The 19,521-nt window shown below is 44.1% G+C and overlaps 1 protein-coding gene across 1 annotated transcript in view; it reads right to left on the bottom strand.

The window, feature by feature from the left end:
• The window catches only part of LOC311111444 (C-Jun-amino-terminal kinase-interacting protein 1-like), a gene marked incomplete at its 3' end in the record, with an annotated part of 108,684 nt that overhangs the window by 76,095 nt on the left and 13,068 nt on the right, over nucleotides 1–19,521 (bottom strand). The window contains exon 2 of the mRNA XM_084154165.1: nucleotides 7,457–7,568. Within this exon, the coding sequence (XP_084010291.1) occupies nucleotides 7,457–7,568 (112 nt within the window). The remainder of the gene's footprint in view (nucleotides 1–7,456; nucleotides 7,569–19,521) is intronic.

Raw genomic sequence — 19,521 nt, 5'->3', positions numbered from 1 at the left:
TATTGAGTTACTTCCTGGAGCCCCTTTGCCGTCCAGTCGGCTTTTCAATCTGTCCCGTCCTGAGAGAGAAGCTATGGAAACCTACATAGGCGACTCCCTAACCTCTGGCATCATTCGTCCCTCATCGTCCGCTGTTGGTGCTGGGTTCTTTTTTGTAGAGAAGAAGGACAAAACATTACGCCCCTGCATTGACTACAGAGGACTAAATAACATCACAGTCAGAAATACATACCCCCTGCCTCTCATCAACTCAGCATTTGACTCCCTTCATGGTGCCACTGTGTTTACCAAACTCGATCTACGGAACGCTTACCACCTCGTTAGGATCAGGCAGGGAGACGAATGGAAGACTGGGTTCAATACCCCTCTCGGACACTTTGAATACCTAGTCATGCCATTCGGTCTCACTAACGCCCCAGCAGTGTTTCAGGCTATGGTTAACGATGTGTTGAGGGATTTTTCTACACCGTTTTGTGTTTGTCTATTTGGATGACATTCTTATATTCTCTAAGTCACAGGATGAACACGTCTCCCACGTCCGTCTGGTTCTCCAACGCCTCATGGAAAACAAACTGTATGTGAAAGCAGAAAAATGTGAGTTCCACCGGCAGTCCGTCCCCTTTTTGGGCTTTATTATCGAGCGGGGACAAGTGTCACCAGACCCTGACAAGATCAGAGCGGTTGTGGAGTGGCCCACACCCACGTCTCGGAAGCAGCTACAACGCTTCCTGGGCTTCGCCAACTTCTACCGCCGCTTCATCAGGGGTTTCAGCCGAGTGGTTGCCCCCCTGACCAAGCTCACCTCCCCTAAGGTGCCATTCCTGTGGACGCCTGAGGCCGAGTCAGCCGTGAGTACATTGAAGGAACTGTTCACCACCTCACCTGTTCTTATTCATCCAGACACTAGTTTGCAGTTTATTGTGGAAGTGGACGCCTCTGATTCGGGGGTGGGGGCTGTCCTGTCACAACGTTCCCCCACGGACCAGAAGCTCCATCCTGTGGCTTTTTTCTCCAGGAGATTGACCCCTGCTGAGAAGAACTACGACGTGGGTAACCGGGAGTTGCTTGCTGTCAAGTTGGCGTTGGAGGAATGGAGGCACTGGCTAGACGGAGCAGAGCAACCCTTCATAGTCTGGACAGACCACAAGAACCTGGCTTACATCCAGTCGTCCAAGAGGCTGAACTCCCGTCAGGCCAGATGGGCTCTGTTCTTCAGCAGGTTCAAGTTTATTTTAACATATCGTCCTGGCACACGTAACGTCAAGCCTGATGCTCTCTCTCGCCAGTTTACAGACAATGAAGACTCCAGCAATCCTGAATCTGTTCTGCCCGCTTCCTGTTTGGTGGCGGCTGTTCATTGGGAAATCGAGTCCCTCGTCCGATCGGCACAAGAGTTGGAACCTGGACCGGCCGATGGCCCCCCCGACCTTCTCTATGTTCCCGCAGCCGTGCGGCCGCAAGTGCTCAACTGGATCCACACCTCACGCTTCTCCTGCCACCCTGGTATGAAACGTACACTATCGCTACTGAAGAGGCACTTTTGGTGGCCATCCGCCGAGGCTGACGTCCGGGAGTACGTGGCGGCCTGTTCCATCTGTGCCCAAAATAAGGCTTCCCACAGGGCGCCTTCGGGCCTGCTGCGGCCTCTCCCAGTCCCGAGTCGTCCTTGGTCTCACGTGGGCTTGGACTTCGTCACTGGACTTCCTATGTCTGAGGGTAATGACACCATACTCACCATCGTGGACAGATTCTCTAAATCTGCCCATTTTGTTGCATTACCAAAATTACCATCTGCCAGTGAGACAGCCGACCTCTTTGTCCTACATGTATTCCGTCCCCATGGAATACCTGTGGACATAGTGTCCGATAGAGGTCCACAGTTCATTTCTCGGGTATGGAAGGAGTTTTGTTCGGCTCTGGGTGCCTCTGTCAGTCTCTCATCAGGTTTCCATCCCCAGTCCAATGGCCAGACTGAGAGGACCAATCAGGACCTGGAGGCTGCTCTACGCTGTGTGACATCCCAGAACCCGTCCACCTGGGCCAAACATCTCCCGTGGGTTGAATATGCCCACAATTCCCTCACCTCATCTGCCACCGGTCTCTCACCATTTGAGGCGGCTTTGGGGTACCAACCGCCATTGTTCCCGTCTCAGGAAAGGGAGTTAGCCGTCCCGTCAGTTCAGGATAACCTTCGTCGCTGCCGCAAGGTGTGGGTGGACACCCGTGAGGCCCTTCTACGGACAGCAGAGCGTAATAAGAGGGTGGCGGACAGGCACAGGGTAGTCGCTCCACAGTTCCAGCCTGGTCAGCGAGTCTGGCTCTCCTCCAGCAACATCCCCCTGCGCACTGACTCCCATAAGCTGTCGCCCCGGTATTTGGGTCCTTTCGAGATCGAATCCATCATCAACCCTTCGGCTGTTCGGTTGAAGCTTCCCCAGGCCATGAGAGTCCATCCTACATTTCACGTGTCCCAGCTGAAGCTGGTCTCCTCCAGCCCTTTGTGTCCGCCTGTGGATCCCCCTCCGCCACCGCGCATTATTGACGACCATCCAGCCTACACGGTGCGGAGACTGCTGGACGTCCGGAGGCGTGGTAGAGGGCTTCAGTACCTGGTGGACTGGGAGGGATACGGTCCCGAGGAGAGGTCCTGGATTCCCCGACGATTTATTCTGGATCCGCAGCTAGTGGCTGACTTCCATAGGGATCACCCTGACAAGCCGGGTGGGTCGCCGGGTGGCGCCCGTTGAGGGGGGGGTACTGTTACGGTCCGGCACTGTTGGTCCTGTTCCTGCTGGTTTTCCTTTCCCTTTTTTCCCCTGTGTGTGTTGTTTGTGTCTGTCTCCCCCTGCTGTGCAGCCCAGGCAGAGGATCTAGGTCAGGGGGCGTGGCCATTCTCTCACAAGATCAGTTACATCAAGCTGCAGCTCATTGTCACCAATCAAGCAGCAGTTATCTACCCGGGCTGGACACCTCTCCAGCGCCAGTTCGTTCCTACACTACCTGTGGTAACTTGGCCCGTACAGCACTCTCAGTTTAGTTGTACTCTCTCAGTATTATTGTTGTTCCTGCCACGTTTGTAACCTGTCTCTCCTTCGACCAGATCCCGTCTGTTCCTGCTGCCTGCCTGCCTGCCATTCCCACGCCGCAACCTGCTCCTCTGTTGCCTGATATCCTCGTCATCCAGCTCTCAGGACTACTGGCTCTCTACCCCACTCAGCTCCTACCCCGGCCTGAAGCTACTCCACCCAGAACTGCTTCTCTCTGCCAAAACACGTTGAATAAACTACATCCTATTTCACTCTCTTTGTCCGTGTGTCCGTCTCTGCACCTGAGTCCCCCACCCAACCTAATAGTATTGTGTGTAGATTAATATAAAATACAATAATAATCATCCATTTTAGAATAAGGCAGTAACGTAACAAAATGTGGAAAAAGTCAAGGGGTCTAAATACTGTCCCAATGCACTGTAGAACAACAGATAGTCCCCACAAAAAATCTAAAAGGAAGTTTGTTCTGAAGTGTCTGTCCTATATTAGAGATATAAGAAAGATAAGGAAACGGTTTTTGTATTTAACCCCTTATTTTTGGCGTTTTTGGGACGGCAGGTAGCTTAGTGGTTAAGAGCGTTGTGCCAGTAACCGAAAGGTCGCTGGTTCTAATCCCCGAACCGACTAGGTGAAAAATCTGTCGATGTGCCCTTGAGCAAGGCACTTAACCCTAATTGCTCCTGTAAGACGCTCTGGATGAGAGCGTCTGCTAAATGACAAAAAAAAAAAAAAAACTATCGAAATAAAAAATAAACAGTCTCCATATATACAGTTGAATTCGGAAGTTTACATACACCTGAGCCAAATACATTTAAACTCAGTTTTTCACAATTCCTGACATTTAATCCTAGTAAAAATTAGACAGTTAGGATCACCACTTTATTTTAAGAATGTGAAATGTCAGAATAATAGTAGAGAGTGATTTATTTCAACTTTTATTTCTTTCATCACATTCCCAGTGGGTCAAACGTTTTAGGTAGCCTTCCACAAGCTTCCCACAATAAGTTGGGGGAATTTTGGCCCATTCCTTCTGACAGAGCTGGTGTAACGGAGTCAGGTTTGTAGGCCTCCTTGCTCGCACACGCTTTTTCAGTTCTGCCCACACATTTTCTATAGGATTGAGGTCAGGGCTTTGTGATGGCCACTCCAATACCTTGACTTTGTTGTCCTTAAGATATTTTTCCACAACTTTGGAAGTATGCTTGGGGTCATTGTCCGTTTGGAAGACCCATATGCGACCAAGCTTTAACTTCCTGACTGATGTCTTGAGATGTTGCTTCAATATATCCACATAATTTTCCTTCCTCATGATGCCATCTATTTTGTGAAGTGCACCAGTCCCTCCTGCAGTAAAGCACCCCGACAGCATGATGCTGCCAACCCCGTGCTTCACGGTTGGGATGGTGTTCTTCAGCTTGCAAGCCTACCCCTTTTTCCTCCAAACATAACAATGGTCATTATGGCCAAACAGTTCTATTTTTGTTTCATCAGACCAGAGGACATTTCTCCAAAAATTATGATCTTTGTCCCCATGTGCAGTTGCAAACCGTAGTCTGGCTTTTTTTATGGCGTTTTTGGAGCAGTGGCTTCTTCCTTGCTGAGCGGCCTTTCAGGTTATGTCGATATAGGACTCGTTTTACTGTGGATATAGATACTTTTGTACCCATTTCCTCCAGCATCTTCACAAGGTCCTTTGCTGTTCTGGGATTGATTTGCACTTTTTGCACCAAAGTACGTTCATCTCTAGGAGACAGAAAGCGTCTCTTTCCTGAGTGGTATGACGGCAGTGTGGTTCCATGGTGTTTATACTTGCGTACTATTGTTTGTACAGATGAACATGGTACCTACCTTCAGGTGTTTGGAAATTGCTCCCAAGGATGAACAAGATTTGTGGAGGTCTACAATTCTTTTTCTGAGGTCTTGGCTGATTTCTTTTGATTTTCCCATGATATCAAGCAAAGAGGCACTGAGTTTGAAGGTAGACCTTGAAATACATCCACAGGTACACCTCCAATTGACTCAAATGATGTCAATTAGCCAATCAAAGGCACAGTCAATTTAGTGTATGTAAACTTCTGACCCACTGGAATTGTGATACAGTGAATTATAAGTGAAATAATCTGTCTGTAAATAATTGTTAGAAATATGACTTGTGTCATGCACAAAGTAGATAGTTTGTTAACAAGAAATTTGTGCAGTGGTTGAAAAACGAGTTTTAATAACTCCAACCAAAGTGTATGTAAACTTCTGACTTCAACTGTATGTAATGTAACAGTTGAAATGTATTCAATATTGAGTTTGCATCCCAATATTACACTTTATATACATCACAGAAGAATGAAATATAACAAAACATTGACATAGAAACACCGGATTTTCAGCAGGTATTTTTCAATAATGTTTATTATCTATGAAATTATGAAAACAATTAATAACCTTCCACCCATGAGGCCACTAGGCCATTTGACAGCAGGAAAGGGCTACACGTTTTCTTATGAAGGACCACTGGACCAATTAGCACCAAATCTGGTATATATCTACTATGTACCCATGTCATTAAACACCATTTTCTAGGACTCTGGCTCAAACAATATGGCTGCTATGAGACAATGAGCTGACATGAAATGTTTTTTCATGTCCAATTATGGGTCCATAGGCAAATTTGTTCCTTGTGATAAGAAGGACATTTGTGCCGAATTTTGTGACTCTAGGTCAACCAGTGTGAGGGGTGTGACCTTTCAAAGTTAGCATTTTCAATCGCTTGTTATAGCGCCACTATGTGGTCAATTGGCATGGCATTGCATGGAAGTGAGTGGCCCTTTAGCATCCTGCCAGGTTGCACCCTCCTAGGCCTTACCATCTCACGGGAATTTGCATTTTAATTTGGCCTTACGGTGCTTGAACCCCTAATAATAATAATAAACGATTACTACCTTACTATTCTGTGCAGGCTGACGCAGACCGATTAGGCCATTTCAAATACTTCAAGCTAGTCAAAAGCAACCTACTGAGGGGCGCACAGATTATTTTGACAATAATATTGTGTGGAGTTGTTTTTATTAACTGGAAGAATTTTAACTAATGTCTAATTGTGGGGTCTTTGGTAAACAAAAATGTCACGATACATAGCGGCATTTTAATCAATCAGGGCATTTGAAGCAGAGCAGAGATATTCATGCATTCTGCCAAACCTGGTATGATATTGCAAAGAAGATTCGTCCTGTCCATTTGGGAATTTCGATAATTAAACAGAATTTTAGGGACTGCAGATAACCAGCATGGAGCTGTTTTTACGCACCAATAATCTGTGTTCTCTTTAGGTGATATCACCATTGCGTATGCCCTCAGTGACAGTCTGTTCGATTACAGACATGAAAAGAAGCTGATACTGGCCTTTATTATTTACAATTGTTTTCTTATATTTTAGCTTGATTTATATTATGGTGTTTCTATTCCAAGAAAACTAAAAATACAGTGGTCTATGTATTGCCTACCTAAAACATCCGTTAATACATTTGAAGTCCTTCCAAATATAAACTAAATATCTTAATGTTAGAAAGTAGAATATAAACTAGATATAGGCTACAGTGGGTGTGGTAGGCTAAATAATTACAACCAAATTGGCCTAATTAAAAGAATAGTGAAAAATGCTAGGCAGAGCATGCCTAGAGCTAGTGGCTGAGCATTTCCAGAGCGCAATTGGAGCGGGAGAGAAGGCTGACAATTTTTTCAATCTGCTAGAATTACATTCTGCTCCTCGTGTCACACTTACCCACTTACATGCTCTGACATTCAAAAGCAACCCTGCTTTAGGCTATCAAAGAACTGTTAATGAATAATCATACCAATGGATAGAATCAGTGAATGAATGGCTGCAGCAACCCTTACACAGTCTGACAAGCTGCATTACAAATGAGGCCTAATTAGACAAAATAACAATTAAGTCATTCAAACGAGATACTAAGTTGTTCGAACAAGATACCAAGTCATTCAAACAAAATACCAAGTCGTTCAAACAAGAGAATTCCAAGAGTCTTACTTTTTTTTGTTTGACTTGGGCTTCAGGGTTTGCGTAGCTTTCTTTACATTTCATAATTTATTAACATTTTTCTACATTATCTTTTTCACTTTCTAAGTGATAGAAAAGTGGTATGAAAATAAATAAAAAACTAAATATGTCAATGTTTAAGACTGTAATGCAACAAAGTGTGAAAATTGTTCAGTGATTCACATTATTTTTCTTGGCACTGTACATGTATCACTGTTCTGATGATCTTAGAAATACTTGCTAATACTTGCCCCATACCTAACAATGAGCATCTGCTATTTTAAAGTGGTGTGTGTGTGTCTGTGTGTGTGTGTGTGTGTGTGTGTCATAAAGCAAGTGCAGGTTTGAAGTTCTCCCTTACCTTAATCTCCAGGCCATTGCAGTTCAGACTCATCCCACACTCATCTGTGATCTCAGTGATCTCAGACAGGTCCTCATCCTCAAACTCATTCAGGCTGATGTCATGGGTCAACCTAGGGGGGGTTGGGGTGGAGAGGGAGGCGGGAGATAGGGAGAGAAGGAGAGTGGAGGGAGATTGGGAAGGGGGTGGGATAGAGTGAGAAGACACAGGGAGAGGAAATGTTAAACTGTCTGACCCTCCAAAGCGCAATTTATTTTCCCCTCTAAGTCTGTACAATCTGTCTGATCAATCTAACTGACAGCATCTTCATTGACAGCAACTGTCGCTAACCACCATAATGAACAATGTTGTTTCAAAACAATTGCCAGCTATGATGTCTATGACAAAAACTAAGAGTTAATTTAAGATTAAAATAAATAAAATAAAGTGCACTAAAGGTACTAGTATAACTCAAGAAATGCAGAGCGTGTTGGAATATTTTTCCATTTTTAACACTACAACTGCCGCAAAGCTAATTTTGACCATTGACACTCTTAAAAACTATATTACTGTTGGCAAAGAAACCAGGTGGTTTTCACTCTGTGACTATTCCTAAATATGGGACATTGTTATAAACTAAATAAACACGCACTTTTACCCAGTTCATTTTAGGCACTATAATGCAACATTGTGAATGGTGCATGTATACAGTCTGCAACATGTTCATATTACATTTTTTATACAGTAAAGAACATAGAATATGACATCATACAATGCGAGAATGTTTGGCTTGGATGAGCTGGATAATAACAAGGAACGTATCCGGTAAACTTGTGTTTTTGCCCATTCTTATAGCCAAACATACTGTAACTCAGGACACTTGTGAAACATTTAGGTAACCTGTCTGGTGCCAAATGGCTATTGCATAAAGCGCAGATTGAGCCCACCACAAAAACTTTTGCCTACTCATGCATCATGCATAGGGCCCTGCGTTTTGCTCGAGTTCTTTTCTACCTGGCATTTTGATCATCCCACCTCAAGAGGGCGATATAGCACCTTCCCACACCATGTGTGAACTAATTGTCACCTGTGCATACCATAATCATCTAAATTAATTATCCAATTAGTCCAAAATAAGTTCCAAATCATGTGGATTGACTTTAAAAAATGCACCAAATTATTAGGCCCTCACGGACATTATCAACACAAATATTTCACTACTTATTCATTGTGTGTTTTAGTTTTGCACAGTATAGAAAAACTTCTGTACTTTTTTGATAATAGAACATAAAAAACAGTTTGGTACTAGAATTATTTTTACTTTTGGTATTTCTGTCAAATGTGTCTCACGGATCAACTGTCTACGCAGCCGATGTCCCCCTTATAGAGCAAAAGCACCGTTCCTGCTCCACTTAGTCTGGGCTGCATCATGTTAGCTTCCCACTCATGCTGCACAGAAGTTAACACACCTGAATAATGTGACACGGCATGTAGAAATGTTGAAACTGTTAATGACTGTTCGCAAAACAATGTCCATACAGGCTAGAACACTTTACAATGCAAGAAGATACCGGTAGCTCCCAGCTTTGTAGGGTAACTTTTATTTTTAGCTTACAGCTGAAGCTATCATCAATTCACTACCCTGGTACTATGTTTCTGATAATATGCAAATTATGACGCAAAATATCCTGATTTCAAAGCTGATTGTCACTAAAACTTAATTCATTCACTTAATAAGTCTCCATCTCACATCTCTCCCAAAGATTATCTATTACCTCAGTGAAGTGACTCAGGGCGCCCACCCTCTTGCCTCGTGAATGACATCATTACTGGTTAACACTAGAACCACCATAGGCCAATGGCTACTGACGTTTGATTTTGTAAATTAAAATAGTTTATTTGTCCAAGTTTTTTAATCACAAAGAGAAAAGTATTTAGAGCCTTTTTACCTCTAGTATTTAGAGCCTTTATCTCTCTCTCTCTCTCTCCTCACTGAATGAATGCCAAATGGATGAATGGACGATAATTGTGCACCTTCACAATTTAATTTAAATTAGGCCTAACTGAATGGTAAGGAGGGTGAAGAGGTTGATTTAATTTAGAAAGACAAGTGTAATGATGAATTTGTGTTATGCCTATTTACAGTTGAAGTCGAAAGTTTACATACACCTTAGCCAAATACATTTAAACTCAGTTTTTCACAATTCCTGACATTTAATCCTAGTAAAAATTCCCTGTCTTAGGTCAGTTAGGATCACCACTTTATTTTAAGAATGTGAAATGTCAGAATAATAGTAGAGAGAATTATTTATTTCAGCTTTTATTTCTTTCATCACATTCCCAGTGGGTCTGAAGTTTACATACACTCAATTAGTATTTGGTAGCATTGCCTTTAAATGGTTTAACTTGGGTCAAACGTTTCGGGTAGCCTTCCACAAGCTTCCCACAATAAGCTGGGTGAATTTTGGCCCATTCCTCCTGACAGAGCTGGTGTAACTGAGTCAGGTTTGTAGGCCTCCTTAAATCGCACACGCTATTTCAGTTCTGCCCACACATTTTCTACAGAATTGAGGTCAGGGCTTTGTGATGGCCACTCCAATACCTTGACTTTGTTATCCTTGAGCCATTTTGCCACAACTTTGGAAGTATGCTTGGGGTCATTCTCCATTTGGAAGACCCATTTGCGACCAAGCTTTAACTTCCTGACTGATGTCTTGAGAGGTTGCTTCAATATATACACATAATTTTCCTTCCTCATGATGCCATCTATTTTGTGAGGTGCACCAGTCCCTCCTGCAGCAAAGCACCCCCACAGCGTGATGCTGCCACCCCCGTGCTTCACGGTTGGGATGGTGTTTTTCGGCTTGCAAGCAACCCCCTTTTCCCTCCAAAAATAACGATGATCATTATGGCCAAACAGTTCTATTTTTGTTTCATCAGACTAGAGTACATTTCTCCAAAAAGTACGATCTTTGTCCCCATGTGCAGTTGCAAACCGTAGTCTGGCTTATTTATGGCAGTTTTGGAGCAGTGGCTTCTTCCTTGCTGAGCGGCCATTCAGGTTATGTCGATATAGGACTCGTTTTACTGTGGATATAGATACTTTTGTACCTGTTTCCTCCAGCATCTTCACAAGGTCCTTTGGACCAAAATACGTTAATCTCTAGGAGACAGAATGCGTCTCCTTCCTGAGCGGTATGACGGCTGCGTGGTCCCATGGTGTTTATACTTGCGTACTATTGTTTGTACAGATGAACGTGGTACCTTCAGGCATTTTTTTTCTGAGGTCTTGGCTGATTTCTTTTGATTTTCCCATGATGTCAAGCAAAGAGGCACTGAGTTTGAAGGTAGGCCTTGAAATACATCCACAGGTACACCTCCAATTGACTCAAATTATGTTAATTAGCCTATCAGAAGCTTCTAAAGCCATGACAGCATTTTCTGGAATTTTCCAAGCTGTTTACAGGCACAGTCAACTTAGTGTATGTAAACTTCTGACCTACTGGAATTGTGATACAGTCAATTATAAGTGAAATAATCTGTCTGTAAACAATTGTTGGAAAGATTACTTGTGTCATGCACAAAGTAGATGTCCTAACCGACTTGCCAAAATTATAGTTTGTTAACAAGAAATTTGTGGAGTGATTGAAAAACAAGTTTTATTGACTCCAACCAAAGTGTATGTAAACTTCCGACTTCAACTGTATCAGCGGCAAATAATTTGATCTTGCAGGTTGGTATCATTCTCGTTTACTTTTTACTTTATACAAAATAAATATGGGACTGTTTTATTTACTATAACGCTATTACTCATCACATTTATTGTAAGGGAAACGGAAACATGCTACGTGTTGCAGTAGGCCTTTAGAATATTGCAAAATATATCCTTGACTATATATCCAAGTTCATGAGCGGGAAACAAACGATGCCAGTCAGCCTGCACATCAGGCCCATCGAAACTACACCTAAACTAATTTTACACATAAGAGTTAGCCTATAGACAAGATTAAATTGACAATAATCTGATGAGTGACAATATTATCAGTTGTCAAATTGTACAAGATGGGCGCATCTTGTAATTGACAGATGAAGGGAAACAAGCATCACTTTATCAAATCCTCCATCATAGTCACATGCAGGTAAAACGTTTAGATGTCTATATAGTATATCATCTCCCATCAGAGTCAAAATCAGACACTGAGTACAACATGCAACTTGTGTAGTTCACAATGGCAAGCCGAACCAAACAAATGGAAGCACTGACAGCATTGCAAATGCTGCAGAATTTAGATGAGTTGGAGTCAGATGGAGGATCGTATATTGAGCTTGATATCGACGTTGCTGATGAAGAGTCTTCATCTGATTTTGATGTTGACTTCGAGCCTCCGCCACTGATGCCTGAGCCTCGCCGCAGAAGAACCAGAACAGAGCCAAATGAGACCTGCTTTCGCTCTTCCCCAAGCACCACAGTTCCCACTCTGGAAAATGAAGACACAATGTCAAGTCGGCAGGTGCAGATGACACAAGGCCCATGAAAACTGTGTGCAGTGCAACCGATTTGTTTGTGGGGCTCGCTCACACAAAGCCCCGAAGCTGTCTGCTGACTGTGGACCCAAGACATGAAGAGAAGACAAAATTGATTAATGCGTAAAGGCACGGTATATATATTGTTATTTATTTTGCTCATCTGTACCCCAGTATCTCTATTTGCACATCATCTCTTGCACATCATTCCAGTGTTAATACTAAATTGTAATTATTTTGCACTATAGCCTATTTTATTGCCTTACCTCCATAACTTGCTAAATTTGCACACTGTATATTAATTGTATTTCTGTTGTATTTTTGTTTTTTGTTTTGTTTTACCCCATATGTAACTCTGTGTTGTTGTTTTTATCGCACTGCTTTGCTTTATCTTGGCCAGGTCGCAGTTGTAAATGAGAACTTGTTCTCAACTGGTTTACCTGGTTAAATAAAGGTGAAATAAAAAAATAAAAAAATAAAAATATAGTCCGATACAATTAACAAATTACTGTTTATATCTTGTCATGAATATATTTCCACAAATATTTCTTTATGCTATTCATCCAATTCTTCATGCACTGGTGCTTTTGTTTAGGAACACTGCAAATAATTTCACCTGCGCACCTGGTTATATTATTATTATAATATATACAGTGAGGGAAAAAAGTATTTGATCCCCTGCTGATTTTGTACATTTGCCCACTGACAAAGACATGATCAGTCTATAATTTTAATGGTATGTTTATTTGAACAGTGAGAGACAGAATAACAACAAAAAATATCAGAAAACCGCATGTCAAAAATGTTATACATTGATTTGCATTTTAATGAGGGAAATAAGTATTTGACCCCTCTGCAAAACATGATTTAGTACTTGGTGGCAAAACCCTTGTTGGTAATCATAGAGGTCAGACGTTTCTTGTAGTTGGCCACCAGGTTTGCACACATCTCAGGAGGGATTTTGTCCCACTCCTCTTTGCAGATCTTCTCCAAGTCATTAAGGTTTCAAGGCTGACGTTTGGCAACTCGAACCTTCAGCTCCCTCCACAGATTTTCTATGGGATTAAGGTCTGGAGACTGGCTGGCCACTCCAGGACCTTAATGTGCTTCTTCTTGAGCCACTCATTTGTTGCCTTGGGCATGTGTTTTGGGTCATTGTTATGCTGGAATACCCATCCACGACCCATTTTCAATGCCCTGGCTGAGGGAAGGAGGATCTCACCCAAGATTTGACGGTACATGGCCCCGTCCATCGTCCCTTTGATGCGGTGAAGTTGTCCTGTCCCCTTAGCAGAAAAACACCCCCAAAGCATAATGTTTCCACCTCCATGTTTGACGGTAGGGATGGTGTTCTTGGGGTCATAGGCAGCATTCCTCCTCCAAACACAGCGAGTTGAGTTGATGCCAAAGAGCTCGATAATGGTTGGCAACTGTTGGATAGAATTAGCTTGCAAACAAGTATAGAAACTGAGAGATTTTGTATGGAAGTCATTCAGATGGCAGGAGGCTATGTCCATACTTCCTGTCATTGAATCAAATACTAACCATTAAATAATGACTGAATCAAATCTCCATCTGTGTAACATACTCTCTTGCATCCTGAACTTCTAAATACCAGAAACTCACCTTGTCAGTGACATTGTTTTGAATAGTTCTCCAATCACTGCATCAGACTGAAGATTGATGAGCTCAAGTTGCAGGTCAGTGGGAGCGTTATCCACATTGAAGGTGAAAGGAGAGGAAACCAACAGCATGTCATTTTCCAACACTTTGAAATCCTCAAAACAACGAGAAAACTCACAGTTCAAAGCACGCAGCATCGATGTATACTTCTCCCGCTGATCATCTGACAGGGAACAGTCTAGAAGTGTCGGAAGGTGGGTGAGATTGTTGGTTCTACTTGGCGGGTCAGGAGGAGTAATTTTCCCTTGAAGGCTTTGACAAGGCTGTACATCTGATGTGCAAAAAGGCCCTTCCCTTCTAGTTTGGAATTCAGTTCATTCATGAGGCCCATGATGTAAACGATGAAGGCAAAATCAGCCAACCATATTTTCCTTTCATTTACAAAAACTTTAGGTCCCACACCCTTTTAAACGCCTTAACGAAACTCAGTCCCAACTTTGCCACACACTTATTAACCTCCTCCAATAAATCTTTCCATGTGGTTGTGCTCTTCCTTAACTGTACTTCACAGTAATTAAACGTATGCCTCGTAAGAATATCAACTGTGCTGTGTCACGTGCATCACTGCTCTCATCCAGGGCCAAGGAGAAATAGGTGAAATCCTTTACCTTGCCTTTCAACTGTTGTTCCATATTCTCTGCGATGTCCTCAACACGCCGTGTCTCTGTTAATCTTGACAGGGAAACATTTTCAAACAGCTCTTTCTTGTTGGGGCAAAGTATTGCTGCAGAGTCAATTAAACCTTCTTTAATGAATTCGCCCTCAGCGAATGGCTTGATATGTTTAGCAATTTTGTGGTACATAGCTAGCTCTCGCAATTCTGTTGTTTGCTGAATGCAGTTTTGTGAAAAGTCCTTGCTGCTTTTGCAACTGAGAAAGCAACTCTTTCGATGCAGTTGCCCTCTGCTAAGAAGACATATTCCTATATTTCTCTGCATGCTTCATCTGGAAGTGTCGGGACAAGTTGTAGTCTTTCAAGACAGCGATGCTCTCTTTGCACACTAAGCACACAGCTTTCCCTGATACCTCAATAAATTCATATTTCAATGTCCACTCTTGCTGGAACACCCTACATTCATTGTCTACTTTCCTTTTCTTTGAAAAACTCATTTTCTAGCTAGCTACTATTTGTAACTGTGACGTGTGTGTCAGCCTGTCAGTCACTGTCTGTCCTCGTGCAGTTGTTATTTATACGTGCCTTCAAAATAAAATGTCCCACAAGCGGTGGAAGTTAAATCATTACACAAAAGGCGAGTATTAAATTGGGCTTTTAATTTGAATAACAAATACTTTAAAAAAAATAACTTTACTATAGCAAATTCTTTGTGATCGGAGCATGATTCCGCGGGCCATATTGAGTCAGGTCGCGGGCCGCATATGGCCCCCGGGCCAGCCTTTGCCCAGGCTACACCATGGTGCTATCGTCCAGAGTGCTGTTGAGGCTACTGTAGACCTTCATTGCAAAACAGTGCGTTTTAATCAATTATTTGGTGACGTGAATATATTTAGTATAGATTTATCTAAAAAGCATAGCTTTTGTAATGTTTCACTGTTAAAAAAAAAATCAAATTCACTGAGGATGGTCCTCCCCTTACTCCTCTGAGGAGCCTCCACTGATGTACATATAACTAGGAATAAAGTGACAGTTAATAAACAGTAGCAGCAGCATATGTGATGAGTCAAAAAGGTTAGTGCAAATTGGGTCAATGCAGATAGTTAAACAGTTAACCAAATAGCTCCCTGGACTAACTATTTAGCAGTCTTACGGCTTGGGGGTAGAAGCTGTTCAGGAGCCTTTTGGTCCTGCTCCGGTACCGCTTGCTGTGCAGTAGCAGAGAGAACAGTCTGACTTGGGTGGCTGGAGTCTTTGACAATATTGAGGGCCTTCCTCTGACACCGCCTGGTATAGAGGTCCTAGATGGCAGGGAACTCAGCCCCAGTTATGTACTGAGCCGTACGCACTAGCCTCTGCCGAGCAGTTGCCATACCAAGTGGTGATGCAGCCAGTCAAAATGCTCTCAATGGTGCAGCTGTATAACTTTTTCAGGATCTGAGGGGCCATGCCACATCTTTTCAGCCTCCTGAGGGGGAAGAGGCATTCTCGTGCCCTCTTCACAACTGTGTTGGTGTCTTTGGACCATGATGGCATGTTATGAAGCTTATAAACAAGAGCCAAAAAGGACCACATCCGGGATCCCAAGCCAGTAGCACACTTGTAAACTCCTTCCCTGTGTGTTTGTGTGTGTGTGTGTGTGTGTGTGTGTGTGTGTGTGTGTGTGTGAGAGAATGGATGACAGGGTGTGTGAATGTGTGTGAATCAGTGAATGTATTGTTTCTGCACTTCAAATTGCCATCATTAGGCAGTTTTACAGATTCATAAACTTGGTCAAGTTGTCAGGTTTACTTTTAGTTTCCTACTTCAAAACATTTTCTATCTAACAATTATTAGATTATCTTGAACATCATCATAACATGGACTGTGCATTGTTACAAAATTAAACCCTCACATTATTATTGTCAAGTTAATCATTTTTACTGATAAAAGTCTTTACCGTATGAGTAGAATAACTTTGCCTGTTAAAAAGGCTGTCCTGCTCACCTAACTTCCCCTCACAGTCCCTTCAGTTTCCCTTATGTCCCAATAGTTTGCCTGCTAAATTATCCCTCACCCATCATAGCCCTGCCATTCCCAACTAATCAGAGCGCATGGAAATGCGCATCTGGACACGCTTCTGAGGACTTTCTATTGTCAACAGTAACATGAATGTTGTGCGTTCATCAAAATGTAAGTTGCAGGGGGGTTTTATCTGCTGTGTAATAATATAACAACAACAATAAGATTCCAAGTCATTCGGATTACCACAATAATATAAACATCCTCAAATAGGAGCAGCTGCATCTGTGGTGGTGACTATCATGTTCTAAACGGACAGCACTATAGAGGGCAGAACCAAACTCATCAGTTTACAGCTGGTGAGGGTATTCACAGCCGACCGCTCAGGGCATACCAGCCAACAGTTTTTTCCTTGGTCCTTCAATACAGAGAGGGATTTAACCTTTTATTTAACTAGGCAAGTCAGTTAAGGACAAATTCTTATTTACAATGACGACCTACCCCGGCCAAACCCAGACAACGCTGGGCCAATTGTGCGCCGTCATATGGGACTCCCAATCACGGCCAGGTTGTGATACAGCCTGGAATCAAACCAGGGTATGTAGTGACGCCTCTAGAACTGAGATGCAGTGCCTTAGACCGCTGCACCACTCGAGAGCCCACTCGGAATTGAACTGACAGTAATCACAGAAAGTATTGACTAGGAAACATAGTAATAAATGTAGCCAAGGATGCACAACAAATTACTTGGCTAGCTAGCAAGCCTAAATGGAGCAAAAAACAGCTAGCTGAATTTCAACAAAAAAATAATGTTACAATTTCTTACCTCCACACCAAAATCGGGAAATAGTGATATGTCCTACCAAAGCATCAATTGCTCGGTTTAGTCCCTGAAAGAAAGCAGGTAGAAAAATATGATTTGCAACATCTCATTAGCTTTTTAGCCAGATCACAAATTCAGGATTTTTTTTTTAAACTGAGCGATTCTTACTAATTGACACATTCCTGAATTAACTAGTAAGTTTAAACTGCTGATGAGATCGCATTCTAGCTATAGGTAGTGTCACACCCTGATCTGTTTCACCTGTCTTTGTGATTTTCTCCACCCCCCTCCAGGTGTCACCCATCTTCCCCCTTATCCCCAGTGTATTTATACCTGTGTTCTCTGTTTCTCTGTTGCCGGTACGTTTTGTTTCGTCAAGCCTACCAGTGTTTTCCTGCTTGCTCCTATCTTTCTCAAGTTCCTGTTCTCTTTGCTGGAGAATCGGGATCCTGTCGGGCATATCTCACTCAGTGTTTGCTTATCATTGAGCTGCAGCCCTCCTCCTTCCCCTCGGACCGCTCTAAGACAGCGTAGCTCATCACGCTGATGTCCAGGAGGGCTCTCACCTGGGCTACGGCAGTGTGGGAACAACAGTTGGCCGTATGCTTCTGTCTGGAGGAGTTTGTGCAGGAGGTAAAGGTGGCTTTCGATGCGCCATTGTCTGGGAGAGAGGCTGCCTGGAAGTTACTCCAGCTTCGGCAAGAATCCCGCAGTGTGGCAGACTATGCAGTATATTTCCGCATGTTGGCAGCTGAGTGTGCCTGGAACCCGGAAGCGCTGTTCGACACGTTCCTGCACGGAGTATCGGAGGAAGTAAAGGACGAGCTTGCAGCCCGGGAACTACCGACGGATCTCGACTCGCTCATCGCCTTGACCATTCGGATCGATGGGCGACTACAGGAACGAAGGAAGGAGAGGAAGAATTCCACCTAGCCTCCGAGGCATCCCAGAAGTCCCTGACGGTTCCGTTGCCGAGAGAACCCGAGGCTACCCGAGTTCCCCCGAGAGTCTCCGAAGTCTGCCGATTCACCTCTTCCCGAGCCGATGCAGCTAGGCAGAGCTAGGCTGTCTCCAGCCGAACGGCAAAACAGGCTTTACACAAAGAGTTGCCTGTATTGCGGGACTACTGGTCATTTTGTGTCCACCTGTCCACTAAAAGACCAGGCTCAACGGTAGGAGCGAGTGCTCTGGTGGGCCATATGGATAACTTTTCCTCTCCCCTTACTCGCACCCCCCTTTCATGCCATCTTGCTGTGGGGGAACCAGTCGAAATCTCTCCGGGTACTCATCGACTCTGGGGCCGGTGAGAGCTTTATGGATGCAACCTTGGTGTCCGAGCTGGGCATCCCCACTCAGCCCCTCTCCATTCCCATGGACGTTAGAGTGCTGGATGGGCACTCTATAGGCCGGGTCACCCACAATACCACCCCCATCAACCTACGAGTATCAGGGAACCACAGCGAGACGATCCAATTCCTGCTATTTAAGTCTCCTCAGGTTCCCATGGTATTGGGTTTCTCTTGGCTCCAGCGACACAACCCATTTATTGACTGGTCTATTGGTGCCATCATGGGCTGAAGCCCATTCTGCCATGCTCATTGCCTGAAGTCAGTGCAGCCTGCGCCGGGATGTCTTCCTGGGGGCTCTGAAGTTGCCTCGGACCTCTGTGCCATTCCCGTGGAGTACCAGGACCTCCGGGAGGTGTTCAGGAAGGCCTGGGCCACTTCGCTTCCATCGCACCGACCCTACTACTGCAGAATCGACTTTCTCCCAGGCACCACTCCGCCCCGGGATGACTGTACTCGCTGTCGAGTCCGGAGACCAAGGCTGAGTCCTACATTGAGGACTCCCTAGCTGCCGGGTTCATCCGTCCTTCTGCCTCCCCCACTGGTGCAGGGTACTTCTTTGTGGAGAAGGACAAAACAACTGCGCCCGTGCATCAACTACCGGGGCCCAAATGACATCACAGTGAAGAATCACTACCACTCATCTCCTCAGCATTCGAGCTGCTCCAGGGGGCCAACGTGTTCTCCACGCTGGACCTACGGCATGCCTACCACCTGGTGCAGATACGGGAGGGGGACGAGTGGAAGACTGCCTTCAACACGGCCTGCGGTCACTACGAGTATCTGGTCATGCCATGTGGCCTTACCAATACTCCAGCTGTGTTCCAGGCCCTGGTTAATGATGTTCTCCGCGACATGTTGAACCGGGTCGTCTTCATCTACCTCAACGACATCCTCGCCTTCTCCCGCTCTGCCCAAGAACACGTGCGCCATGTCCGACAGGTCCTCCAACGCCTCCTGGAGAACCAGCTTTTTGTGAAAGCGGAGAAACGCGAATTCCATCGCTCCACCATCCTCTTCCTGGGCTACATTATCACTGCAGAGAGTGTACAGATGGATCCCGAGAAGGTGAGAGCGGTGGTGGATTGGCCCAACC

Source organism: Coregonus lavaretus, assembly GCF_964263955.1.
Source record: "Coregonus lavaretus genome assembly, chromosome: 37".
Classification (NCBI taxonomy): Eukaryota; Metazoa; Chordata; class Actinopteri; order Salmoniformes; family Salmonidae; genus Coregonus; species Coregonus lavaretus.
Note: the sequence above shows the minus strand (reverse complement) of the source record. Positions and strands in the feature narration are given on the sequence as shown.